Raw genomic sequence first — 13919 nt, 5'->3', positions numbered from 1 at the left:
TGCGAGGGGGGAGTTATTTGCTTTCCCCCGGACTCCCAGGCTTCGCCGCCGATCTACAATTTGCTGAAGGAGCAAAGAACATCGTCGACTCTAAGTAGGGCTTTTAGTGTGCTCATTGATGAGTGAAAGTCGCCACACATGTCAAGCTAAAGGCAGTTGTTGGGTTACTAACAGGACCCAGCGCCTTGCAAACATATGCGCTAAGCTGTGTATACAGATGGCAGGCAGAATAATGGAGCAGGCGCCTTTTATAAAGCTCTAGCTGCTGCCTGTCTTCAGACCTGGGAAATGAAACTATTCAGACTCGCGGCCAGATAGCGCCTGCGATTGTTTGTTACCGTTTTAATCCTATTAATTAAAACGTTAACCTGATTGGGTAGAAAGCGCTGTCCCAACAGGCGACTCTTCTTCATAATAACCTACTCAGAGATAATGATGTAAAAGACTCCCCCGTCTGTGGCGGCGGCTGGTTGATGGGTCCGGAAATCTCTTGAAGGTGAATCCAAGCAAGATAAACGGTGCGGAGAGGAGGCGCGGGGCTGGGCTCAGAGCGGCGGCGGCGGCGGCGGCTCCACACCCTGCGCGCCCACCCTCCCACCATGCGGGGCCGCGGCCCATGGTGAGCCCCAGCAGCCAGCACCATCGGCTGGAGACGAAGAAGAAGAAGAAGAGGAGGCGGCGAGCGCGGGGGAAGGCGAAAAAGAAAAAGAAGGGGAGAGGGCTGCCAGCAGCGCCGGGACCGACGCGCGCACCAGCCCCGGAGCCCGGCTCGGGCGCGTCTGCGGCGCCGCCCGACTCCCGAGCCCAGGAGGCGGCGGCGGGCCGGGGCTGCGCGCCGGGGCCGGACCATGGAGCGCGGGCTGCACCTCGGCGCGGCCGCCGCGGGCGAAGACGACCTCTACCTGCACAAGAGCCTGAGCGCCTCGGCCGCCAAGCGCTTGGAGGCGGCTTTCCGCTCCACGCCTCCGGGCATGGACCTGTCCCTGGCACCGCCGCCCCGGGAGCGCCCAGCGTCCTCCTCGTCGTCGCCCCTCGGCTGCTTCGAGCCGGCTGACCCCGAGGGGGCAGGGCTGCTGCTGCCGCCGCCCGGGGGAGGCGGCGGCACGGGAGGCGGCGGCGGCGGCGGGGTGGGCGTCCCCGGGCTGCTCGTGGGCTCCGCTGGCGTGGGGGGCGACCCCAGCCTGAGCAGCCTGCCGGCCGGGGCGGCCCTGTGCCTCAAGTACGGCGAGAGCGCCGGCCGGGGCTCGGTGGCCGAGAGCAGCGGCGGAGAGCAGAGCCCCGACGACGACAGCGACGGCCGCTGCGAGCTGGTTCTGCGGCCCGGAGGCACCGACCCGCGGGCCTCCCCGGGCGCGGGAGGCGGCGGCACCAAGGCGGCCGAGGGCTGCTCCAACGCCCTCCTCCACGGCGGCGGCGGCGCCCCCCCGGGGGCCCCGAGCAGCGGCGGCGGCGGGGGTAGCGGCAGCGGCGGCGGCGGCGGCGCGGGTAGCGGCGGCAGCAAGAAATCCAAAGAGCAGAAGGCGTTGCGGCTCAACATCAACGCCCGCGAGCGCCGGCGGATGCACGACCTGAACGACGCGCTGGACGAGCTGCGCGCGGTGATCCCCTACGCGCACAGCCCCTCGGTGCGGAAGCTCTCCAAGATCGCCACGCTGCTGCTCGCCAAGAACTACATCCTCATGCAGGCGCAGGCCTTGGAGGAGATGCGGCGCCTCGTCGCCTACCTCAACCAGGGCCAGGCCATCTCCGCCGCCTCCCTGCCCAGCTCCGCGGCGGCGGCGGCCGCGGCCGCTGCCCTGCACCCGGCGCTTGGCGCCTACGAGCAGGCGGCCGGATACCCGTTCAGCGCCGGGCTGCCCCCGGCCGCCTCCTGCCCGGAGAAGTGCGCCCTGTTCAATAGCGTCTCCTCTAGCCTCTGCAAACAGTGCACGGAGAAGCCTTAAACATCCCCTCCACCCACCCACCACCACCACCACCACCCCGCCCCGAAAAACACCAGACCGACCCCAAAGCTAGAGGACAGTGCACAGCTGCTCACCACCCCTTTTATTTGGTCCTCTCGTAGTTGTGGAACACTTGCAGAACAGACAAAGCGGAGGCGAGAACTGAGAAGTATCAGAGACACTCGGGACTTCTAGCCTCGACAACCCCAGAATCGTGGTCTTTGGGGTGGGGAGTGAGGTGGAGTTGGTATGGAGGATAGATGTCTTTATTTTTTCCTCGGAAAAGTGGCAACTTTGGTGGCAGCCTAGACCGCGAGGAAGCAGTTTGCCTTTAAGGTTAAAAAACAAGTTGAGAAGTAGTCGTTATTAAGCGTGGAGGGTATTCCAGAGCAAAATAGTAATCCTACTGATAATTGTGAATTTGGCTAGTGCTGAGGGGGGAAGGAGGAGTCCGGGGTTGGGTGGCTTGTGGGACGGAATATTCATTCAGACAAATCAGAAAGGGCACTTGAAAATAAATTTTGATTCTGAGCCAGGAGAAAAACTTGAAATGTAGATTTATTTAAGTGGAAAAAAACAAAAACAACAGAAAGAGACACACGTTGCTATGAAAGACTTGTATTTTTTATTGTCTCTGAACTTTAATCCTGTGAAAATGCTCAAAAGTTTTGGCAAGAGTGATATAAAAAAAACTGACTGTGGCTGAAAGAAATTGCATTTAAAAATATTTATGTGCACCTTGTTACTTTCCACTCTGCAATGATGTATTAACGATTCATGGTATTTATTTGTTATTCACCAATGACCCTTCCACATCAACAGTATTTATCATGTGTTAAGGTCATGGGGTCTTATGTGCAGATTTTTTTTAATGCCTCTAAAGTTCTGTTTTATAGATTAACTTATATTGTGTGCCAAGTGTTTAAAAGGGTTTATTTGCCAACAAGTATGAAGAGACATATTGATGTATCTGAGCTGCTTAGGTTTATCAAAGGTCACCTGGATATCTTCAGTTGCATCATCCCTGTATTTAAATTGAGCTTTAATAAATTGCTTCAGTCCAAAAATTACAGGAAAGGTGTATTCTTAATTGATGAATGAATTGATCTCTCTCTCTCTCTTTTTTTTTTTTTCCAAAAGGGGACTCTTTTGCATTCTAAAAAGGAAAGACATCACAGCAATAGATCCTATAAGTAAGAACATGCTAAACAAGTACTTTTTCCAGGCTGTGCTGTGCATTTTTAAAAGGTCTAATTTAATTGCTTTTAATATATGTGTACATATATAAGTTATTTTAACTGTGGAGAATTAAGTTGAAAGACTGGTTTGATTTGCCTATGGTGTGAAATTCTTTGTTATTTTTCTAAAAAACAATTAAAAAGAAATAAAATAAAATTAAGGAAGAGCAAGAAGCTATTTACCCAAAGCGAGCTTTCAGTTTTAGTTTGCATGGCTGTTTGCCTGCCTTTCTAGCCTATGAAAATCCAGAAAACCTTTTTTAAAAAATGGAGTCCTGCTATTTTCCACTCCTTGCAGATAATACAAATTCAGTTTGTCAGGTTGGATGGTGAGTGGGGAGTTGTGATGGATCTCTTGGCGGGTTTTGGATGTGTAAAGAATGATATATATATTAAATAGGTCAATCAGACTATGACAGCTATGTACGACCATTTGTATGTGTATCTATGTCAGAAAGAATCTTTATTAAAATATTTTGATCAAACATCTTATTATGCTGTGCTTTGTGGAAGAAGCCATCACCTCTTTTCTGTGTTACTCTTTGCTTGAAAGGTAACGAAAAAGAAAGGAGTTTAGAGAAGGTGAAACTAAAGTTCTGTCAGGGATACGCAATTAGGAGCAGCCCTGGTTCACTTGTTTGCTTGTTAAAAGAGGATGGCTGGGCCTGGTCATTGGAGGAGAGAGAAATGGGGTCAGTGGCGAGACACCAGAGGAGGTCTAGAGCTCCTGTCTGCTGCCATGAACTTTGAAGGCCCTTCTCTCCCTGGAACGCTTTTCCCACTTTGTATGGCATTGTTAACTAACGGTGCCAAGGCCCATCAGAGAGAGTAAAGTTTCTTAAAGAGTTTTTATTTCAAAAATTTCTATCTCCAACTTCCAGAAAGCCAAGGAAAACAGATGAATTTGGATTCTCTGAGGATGAATTCTATTGTGGCTTTCCCCTTTTTTGTGTGGTCCAAGAGTCAACCAGGTTGAATGATATGTGTAAACAATGTCCATAGAGATTTTTACAATGTACTAGTGTTGCTTGTTAATGAGATTTGTAGGGGCTGTGTTTGGATTGGGTTGGGCATTGATTCTATTAAAGAATGCCTGTATAGGCTTGTATTTGGACTTTCCTAATGCCCTCACATTTAGAAGGTTTTATTTTTATTGTGGTGAAGGTTATAGAGATGGTGGTCGTGAAGTTAAGAGTGTTTCCTCTATAGGCAGTTTGCTGATTGCGTTTTGGTCTGTATAGTCTCAGCTCATAATGATATTCTTAAATGCCATCAAACTTAGTAGGGGGTGAGGGAGGATATTTTCTGCTCCACTTGCCATCAAAAAAGATTAATCAGAACCTGTAACTTTTCAGAAAACATCACAGCAAAGGGCCTTGAAGCTGAAGCCCTCCTAGTCTGGCAGTGGGGGTAGAGGGAGGGAAGAGACCAGGGCAGCCCCCAGGCAGGAGAAGACCCGTCTCTCAGCATTTGCCAGACAAAGCCTGGGTGCGTCTAATTATGATTATTAAAACAATTTCCATGACGATGTCTAATATTATGTTAATTTGAAAACAACTGTGTATGAAAACTGTCGACTATAATACCTAAATTCATTTAATGAAACACATCGTTAAGGCAATTAAACCTCCTGGATGTGATTAAGAAACATAATTACGACACTGTTCTGCGCCATAATTGGGTGTCTTTAATCAAGGGGTAAAGTGCTCAGCAACACAGCCATTAGTTTGTATTGTTCTGGCCCGGCTGTCCATCATTCTGATTAGGAATTAACCAGAGCCACCATCAGTGAATTTTTTTTTTTATATATTTTGCATGTTAACATTGTAGAGGACATATTTGTTGCAGGATTTTACTGCTTAATATTTCTCATTTTTAAGAGGACCTCCTTAATATACTCTCTGTAACCTCTGATGTTCAACTCTGATTAGAAATAGTACAAATAAGAGATCTTGAACTTCAGGGGAAAAAGAAATACTCACCCTCCTCTTACTCCTTTAATAACTCAATCCCCAAAGTTTGTCCTGAAAAAACTGGGTGGGGGAAAGGAGAGGATAAATGTCAGGCAAATATGAGCAATTATGCAAAGTAACAGAGTTAATAATATTTAGTTTCATTTTGATAATTTCAGACACATAAATTCTCTTTCCAAATACAGGAGTTGACCAGATGTGAGTTCTAGGAATAAATGGGGGACATCTGAAAGGAACAAGAGAGGACTTTTCCGTGATTTACTAGGTGGAATTCCCTGCCCTCAGCCAACCTTTGTAAAGTTTCTTCAGCAGCAGTTTTTAGGGAGGGAAAACCACTGATTGAAGAGACAATTCTTCCCCCACCTGTCAAAGCCCTGGGCCGCTTTCCGAGGCCAGCTGGACTCCTGTATTTTCAGCCCAGGGTGGAAAGTTGGTGCACACACCTCTGGCCCCAGATGTCTTCCCAGTGCGCAGCATCCACTTCAGGATTGGGTGACTGAGCACCAAGGGGTCAGGGTGATCTTGCTGAAGTGCCCTGGGGCCTGAACAGAGACCCTGGCCCCTAAAACGTTGGTGTCTGTCAGAGTACTTAGGTCAGCTTCAGAGTCTGCATCCACTGCGCCTTGGGGTGCTTCTGAGGGGAGTGCGCCGGCGGAAGGGTCCCGGCAGCTTGAATTTCTTAGGGAACTGACTGTAGGCCGATGCAGTGAGCGAGGAACCAGAATCTCACTTGGCCTTTTATTCCACCAGTTTCCTTCTCTAGTTTCTAACTTCAATATCTCTCTCTAATTTCGAATTCCTATTTAGATCCCATCTCCAACTTGACATCGGGCACCTACAGGAGTGAAGCGCTCGGGGGCTCTTCGTGGACTCCTTCCTACAGAACCCGCAAATGATCATCTTCGGAGAGCTCACTAGTTACACCCTCCTCCCTCTCTGTGGTGCCTGTAAGTGTGTGTGCGCTCATGAGCGTGTGCGCGCGCGCTTGTGTGAGCGCGCGCGCAACGATGCGCTCTCATTCTCGGCATCTGGGCATCCCTTCTAAGATCCCGTGCTGCTCCGTCCTGTCGCACCCAGCACCATCCTTCCTGCCAACAGCTCACTGCGGAGGGCCAAGGCTCACTGGTTCCCGTCTCCACGCGCTCTTGGCCCTGACGCCGGAACCGAACCTTTCTCCGCGCCCGGGACCCTGAGATTGTTCCAGCCTGAGTGGCATTGACTTTTCCAATGTAATGACTTATGAAAGATATAATCATGTGTTAAATTGAATCCTCCGTTTAACTGTTAATGGTGTGCTCTGGGCACATTTACGTATTAGATGCTATGGTAACTAATTACCACTAGGAAAAAGGATAATACACTTCCCAGACTTTGAAAAATAATGATGAAAGATCACGTCCCAGTTCGCAACACACAGTGGCGGCTCTGCCGGGCGAAGACGCACTGAGCGGAGACCCCATCGTGTTCTGGTGACAGGCGGGAAGGTAATGAATCCTGCCCAGAAGAGGCTCCTTAGTAAAAACCTTTGATGAAAATGTAATGCAGTGGGGAAGTGGGGGATGGAGTGGAACAACCAGACAACGTTGCCTCTAAACAGAATTAAATTGCAAAACAAACGTCAGAAACAAAAGAATTCTTTTAATTACAACGCAGTTCAGACTAAATTAATCACTTGCCAAGCAACTTTACATGAATGAACATTTTTTGTTGTGTGGGCACCATAAATGAGTCCCGCTTCTTCGAGCTCTGCCTTGGCGCTTACAAAGTTGGATACCCCTGGATCTGCCAAGCCAATGAGCTGCGGGTTAAAGTTGGCCTTTTAAGTCAGACATTGGGCACAGGAGAAGGAAACAGGAGGGAAAACCAGGAAAAGGTAACTTAAAAGAAAAAAACCCCAAACAGTTCTCAGGACGGTTTTCTTCTCTCCTTGCCGGATCTCTGGCTTTTCTGATCAGTTGATCTGTGTTTAACCAGAACCAGGGTTCTGTAGACTGTGCGAAATAACCAGGTGTCTGTTTGGCCCAGGGCCAGGACCAGTGTTTGTGCTGGGGACCCGGGAGGGCAGGAGGAAGGAGGGAGCGGCTTTCCCGGAAGGCCAGCCCAGTGTTGCAGACCAAATGATGTCCACAACGTGTGCCACTGCGCTGCTCTTCTCCGGCTTCGCCCAGGGAGGGATTTGGGCTCCACAGCAGCAGAGCATCCCTGGACTGGCTGTCGTTCTGGGCCCCTCCTGTGGGGCGCAAGGCCATTCAGCCCCCAAGTTCCTAGGGAGAGAAAGGGAACTTCAGGGGCTCTGCCTCAACTCTTTCGAGGGAAGGCACTAGGATCGGGGTGTCCCTTGCACCTGCCATGGCCTGGTGAGTTCACCGTAAGATTCCCGGCTTATAAGAAGCACCAGAAGCCCAGCCAAATCCAGGAATTCTGCGAAAGCACCTCAGTTTTAAACCCCAAAGAATCTCATCTCTTCCCAGCCAGGCAATGAAAATTAGCTTGCTTTCCCTGAAGCTCGATTTTGGTTAAATTCTACCACTTTTCCTAAATGACTCGTCTTAACATAATCCAGGAGACTTCTGGACTATTGCAAAACTATCAGGTACTCCTAAGTGCTTGTGAGTGTTGCATGTAGGACTTTCTTGTCCTTTCCCTTGTGTCCCCTCCTTCCGACAGTACAGAAACACAGATTAGGGAGCTTTGGAAGAGAAATGACTGGGCTGGGAATGCTAGACTGCAAACGGAAAGAGGATTTTGCAGTTACCATCCACCCCCAGACCTAGCTTCCAATATGTGATGGACAAGCCTATCTTAGAAGTCACCAGGATGCTCTGATGGGGAATTGGCTTTAATTATGCACAATGTGATATCATTTTCCTTCCCAGATTGAGAAAGAGTTAATTCTTTCCCAAAGACCATAGTTGCCCTTGTCTTTTCAACCTGATTCAGAGATGCAATAAAATATGAAGCAAATTTATGATCTGTTTCAAGCATTTTATTGCTGTATTTTTAAATTCATATATGCACATATAAGAACTATGATCTGTGAATAATTTGAAATGCTACACTGGAATGATACATTTTAGATAAAACATAACCATATCTTTATATAATTGTCTCAGATTAAAATAAAAAAGAAAAATAGATTTCTAATGTGGACCAAACTGAAAAACTAATGACAGCCATAAACTGCTAACCAACCATAAATTAACATCTTCATCAAATGCTAAAATGGTATCAGTGGTTATATAAAGCAATTATTATTTCTCTTTATAAGTTTAAGAATAAAGTTCAGGGATATTTAAAGGACCCATTATTTACAAATGCTTTCCAATTTTAAAGATTTCATAATTTTATTAGGAGGATGGTTGCAACTCAAATCTCCTATGTTAATAGGGATGTTTAGAGATGAGAATTTAGTTTTAGAGATAAAAATGCTTCATGGCCTAACCTCATTTTATGCATTTACTCTGCTCTGGCAATTATTGAAGAACTTGGTGTAAGGATTTCTTTGTTAATATCCTTATCTCCTCTTAGAAAATGAAAGACAAATAATTTCTTATTGTGAGCGAGACTGAGATTATGTACCCAACTGGTTAAAACATTAAATCATGCACTGTCTATTCAAGCAAGTGAAGCTGCATTTGCCATGTATAGTCTCTTTCTGAAGAGCTATGGTCAAAATTCAAGTGCTAAGTGCAGCTTGTCCCCTCCATCGAAGACCTGCATGAAAAAAAAAAAAAAAAAAGAGATTTTCCTAACCAGGCCTCCACAGAAACATGAACAGCCATGAAGGAGGAAAGGAAATCTATCTATTAAATCTATAAATGCATCAGAAAGCAGGAGCAGTGAATATCTTACATTTTCTACTGCAGAAGCATCAAGAAAATACATTCTTTAAAGTGTAGATGTCTCGAGAAAGTGAAATTAAGAAATTATTCAACAAAGTAAGCTCTTTTTAACAACTTAGAAAAATTATTTTTTTTATGAAAACAAAACACTGATTTGAACTATGGAGGATCTGGGTGGAATACATACTCAAATTACCTCTGCCACTCTGGTGTTACTTCTGTGTGTTGCCTTTCTGTGGATAAACATCTCCAAAGGTCAAGGATTAACTAAGATCTTCAATTGGCTGAGTCCTGCATTGTTTAGTCTGAGGACTTTGTTTTTAAAAAATGAATACTATTTTTATAGCTTTCCTTGTAAGTCTAAAATTAGTTAAAAATAAAGTTAAAAAATACCAAATTTTAAAATATATGGAGAAAGTACTACTTCCTGTATGCTTTTAGATTTAAAAATTCAAAAGTGATTTCAAATACTTCAAAAATATTCCATCTAAAGTATAAAACAAAGGCATTTATAAAATTTTAAATATATTGGCCAGTTCTTAGAAGTTATGGAATGAAAGTCTATTTCATTTAAATAGTAATCTGAATCTCAAAGACAAAATCATTTACTTAAAAATGTGGGTTGTCATGTAATGATGACATACATTTCATGTGAACTATAATGGTTAGTTCTTATAAAAGTTATATGGAGTGAACGTTCTCTTGCAAACAAGTAAGAATCACAGCTAATATGTGCTTTATAAGTGCTTAAATTTGACGCAATGACAAACCATTAGGTACTAGTATCTTTACCTGTTACTTCCATCACCCTGGCTTCTTCCATGAGCACAGAACATAAATTGTAAGGGAAATAAAATACCTCAAGAGTTTATCTCTAAATATTTACTTTCTAGGTAGTCTGCAGTATATCATGTCTCTCCTTATAAAAATGAATAAAGTTAGGAATTAAGAACATGAGCTATACCTCAAAAAATTAAAAAACTGTATCACATTGAAAATTATCCAGCATGGCCACTGAGTATATATTTTTTCCTATTCAACTATATCCTGAGTAGAAAATGCACAGTATTACCCACATGACCATGGATAATGCCAGGCAGTTCTGCAAAATTATTGTTTATTTAGTAAGTGTGTTTAAGAGTCAAACTGAAAGCCAAGATGATCATTTCATAGATTGTCCATTTAACGACATAAGTGACCCTAAGTGTTCAACCATACTGAATTGCCTAGTTCCAATGAATAGAAACACCCTCAGAGTCCAAGGCAGTCCTTTAAAACATGAATGAATTGTTTCTTAGGAAAGCCAAAAGCCCCAGTGAAATGCTGTATGTAACGGTGACTGAAGGAGCCACATTTCATCAATACTCTTCTGTGTTCTGTGTTTTATTTACAGCTAGCATTTCAGCTCATGAACACACAGAATATTGTCCAAATATTACTCAGCTTCATTCACTATCTGTGGTAAAGTGATCTACAGAAAACAAAGACCACGTCTCTTTTCTGTAGAAACAGAATCTCTCTCTGATTCTTGTTTTCTTATACATCTCTCCACAGAATCATAGTCTATAATCATAATCTGTTATTAAGAACAGCAGCCTAGCAAGATCAACCTTGTTAAAATAAAGTTTAAAAACTTATTAGTCACTGATATTCTTGTACCTGTTTTTATTTCCCACATAAATACGTGAAACTATACTGAAAAATGGGCTTCCCCGGTAGCTCAGCAGTAAAGAATCCACCCGCAATGCGGGAGACACAGAGACATGGGTTTGATCTCTGGGTTGGGAAGATCCCCTGGAGAAGGAGATGAATGGCAACCCACTCCAGTATTCTTGCTGGGAAATTCCATGGACAGAGGAGCCTGGTGGGCTACAGTCCATAGGGTCGCAAAGAGTTGGACACAACTGAAGTGACTGATTACACATGCATGCATACTAAAAAATGTTCTGAATGTAACAATTAATGATCTTTTATTGAAAATATGAGAAAATAAGAATATATATGTATATGGTGGGGAAAGATGAGGGTTGAGGGTCTCTAGACAGCAAAATTATTTCCCAAATCATTTACTAACTGTAATAAAATCTTCTGTCACCCAACATGCTCTTAGTAGGGAAAGAAGGAGACAGTCATTCACCTGTGCTTTAAAAGTTAATTTATTGGCTCATTGCATATTAAAAAAAACACATTAAATTGACTTACAAAGCATTTTCATTTCTTACCTAAAATCTTTTCAAGATAATTTGCTTCCTCATAAATCCACCTATACACCATTTTAAAATCAAGAGTATTACATATTTAGGATTTCTTTTTACAATATACTCTCCTACTTAAAAAATACTTTAAAATGTTAAGTGTTGTCAAATTACTCCTTTTAAAAATTGTTCAGTAGAGATTTTCACAAATTAAATTTATCTTACTCAAGAAAATATTATAAACAAAGTAAACATTTAAGCCAAATATTTCCAACACCAATCATCACTGACTCAGATTAACACTCTGAAACAGAGTAAGTAATAGAAACAAAGACAGTTTTATGTGATCACCCACTTTAATTTAAAATAATGCTACAGGGAACTTAATCTTGGCTTGCTAACTTTTTCCTAATTGAGTATGTGAATATGAATACCTAATAATGCAATTCAGTAAATAATGGCTTGCAATATTGGCACATTTAATAGGTTAAATCAGTGTACATTCTCAGGGCCTATAATTCTTGTTTTAAAATTATTGATATTATTTTATACTAAGATCAAAACCTAGATAATTTTTGTGCTTTGATCTTTGAAATTGTTTTAAGATTCCAGGGTTCAACTAGAAGGATTAGCTTATAGAAAGGCTACTCAAATTATTTTTCATAAGAAAATAAACAGAAGTAATCATGCAAATTTTGAGCATAGAAGCTCTTTTGCCTTAGACTTGTGACCCAAACTTAATGATAAAATGGACAAAATATAATGAAGTGTGTTAGGAAGACAAAACAAGGCAGATAAAAGTTCCCAAACAGGTTGCTTACCAACATTCTTTACTTAGTGACAAATAGCCTTTTCCTGAATACCTTTAGAGCATTTCGTTTTTGCTCAATGAATGCTTCAGTTGGTCACTGATATAATACTGCTAGTCATTCATTTTCTTTAACTTGACATTTAGAGGAGGGGCTGTAAAAATGAAAAGGGTGGGTTTTTACTATATGTAAAATACAGTTTTTTTAAAATTCTGATGCCTCAATGACTGTATTTTGTTTTGGACATCTTTAACATATAATCACTATATATATACTGGATGTATATGTTTTGTTGTATCTAATTAGGCACATAGTAATTTCTCATTGAAGAATACTAATTTGGAATGAGTGATGGAAGGTCAGTTAGAACTAGCGTTGAATCAGAATTTTAAAACAGTTTTAGGAAAATGAATTTATTACAACTACATTTATAATAAATGAATTGGGTATATATTGCTTTCTCTAATAAACTGTGTGTTCTTGAAGAAGGGTAATCCAGTGCATAGTATCAGTCTAAGAGGAAATGCTCAGTAAATGTTTGACTGAAAAAATGAATAATCATTTAACCAATAACAAAAAATGCTTCCCTTTAACAAATAGATACAAACAGTTTTTAATTTAAAAGGCACAGCATTGTCAAAGTATCCCCTTACAACTTTGCATTTGGATATTGCATTACACTTTTCAAAATAAGTGCACACATCTTACTGTGTTCAATCCTCATAATGAACCCTGGCATCCAAAGGCCTTATTATTTTTATTTTGCAAATATGGAAACTGAAACACTGAGAGGCAAAGTGACTTGTTGATAAAGAAAATTTCATGTCTTTTAACTTATTTCTCTATGACATTTATTCTATTCATAGACAATCTTTAATGACCAGGTTTAGGCCTGTCACAAGACTCCATCCATTGCTTTTATGTAATATTTCCACCCTAAATTCCTTTCACTATAAATCAAGCAGAAATTAGAATGGAATGCTTTTCTGTGCTCTCTCTGCTATAGCAGCACCAAGTGTGCTACTAAGATGAATTTAACAATCTGGAGGTTTCCACATCAGGCAATATGGTGGAATAGATGTCCCAGTACAAAATGAATGGGCTCTCCTTTGTGGCAGGATGGGATAAAGGTTGCAGCCGAAGGTGGTTGGGGCGTGTGTGCATGCATGTGTTTGTGTGTTTAATCCAAGACCTGTGCACAAAGGCAAGAACTTGCAGAGGCAACACCTTCAGTACATGACTAGAAAGAAACCTCACTCCACAGAGGACTGGGTATTCTTGCTTATCCCTATCCATAGGGTTGCAATCTGGCTGACTTAGGGCCAGAACCCACCCTATCTATGCAGTTTCCCACATGTGTGTGCTCAGTCGCTTCAGTCATGTCCAGCTGTTTGCGACCCCATGGACTGTACCCCGCTAGTCTCCTCTGTCCATGGGATTCTGCAGGCAAGAATACTGGAGTGAGTTGCCATTCTCTTCTCCACCCAGAGATCAAACCCACATCTCCTGTATTGGAGGCGGATTTGTTACCACTGAGCCACTGGGGAAGCCCAGGTAGTTTCCCATTCCCTCTCAAAATACTCAAGGTGAAATTTTAAATTGATCTGAATTTGATAGTAACAGCAGCCAGGTGAAAGCAAACACAAATTTTCTCTGGAGGTGTGAACTTTAAACTCGGGTCTTAAAAAAAATTCCAGAGATAAAATTCCAAAGAACGAGTCCAGTAAACAAGCAATTCCGAGGAGGAGTTAAAGAAAAACAAACTACAGGATCAGACCCATAAAATACTGATGATCTGGAAATACCAGATATGAATATAAGTTTCTTAATATATTTTTTAAATTAAAGAAGATGTTGAGTGTATGATGAAGGAACAAGACACTGTCAAAAATGACCAGGCAGATAGGAGGAATAAAAGA

At 42.9% G+C, this 13919-nt stretch overlaps 2 protein-coding genes across 2 annotated transcripts in view; one reads left to right on the top strand and one right to left on the bottom strand.

Annotated features, from left to right (window-relative positions):
* The first annotated feature begins 738 nt into the window (after positions 1 to 738).
* Positions 739 to 2531, top strand: BHLHE22 (basic helix-loop-helix family member e22). Its single transcript, XM_055432605.2, has one exon. It carries the CDS (start codon positions 849 to 851, stop codon positions 1941 to 1943), a length of 1095 nt encoding a protein of 364 aa, XP_055288580.1. The 5' UTR covers positions 739 to 848; the 3' UTR covers positions 1944 to 2531.
* A 4267-nt stretch (positions 2532 to 6798) lies between these two features.
* Positions 6799 to 13919, bottom strand: part of CYP7B1 (cytochrome P450 family 7 subfamily B member 1) — a 207889-nt gene continuing 200768 nt past the window's right edge. Inside the window, exon 7 of the mRNA XM_055431651.2 lies at positions 6799 to 7418. Within this exon, the coding sequence (XP_055287626.1) occupies positions 7060 to 7418 (359 nt within the window). The 3' untranslated portion in view covers positions 6799 to 7059. The remainder of the gene's footprint in view (positions 7419 to 13919) is intronic.

This window comes from Moschus berezovskii, chromosome 16 (genome assembly GCF_049115385.1).
Source record: "Moschus berezovskii isolate FMDL1 chromosome 16, NW_MosBer_1.0, whole genome shotgun sequence".
Lineage (NCBI taxonomy): Eukaryota > Metazoa > Chordata > Mammalia > Artiodactyla > Moschidae > Moschus > Moschus berezovskii.
The sequence above is the reverse complement of the archived record's forward strand: the minus strand, read 5'-3'. Positions and strand labels throughout refer to the sequence as shown.

Coding starts and splice junctions, on each gene's coding strand:
- BHLHE22 (XM_055432605.2), top strand. CDS start 849: ATGGAGCGCGGGCTGCACCTCGGCGCGGCCGCCGCGGGCGAAGACGAC.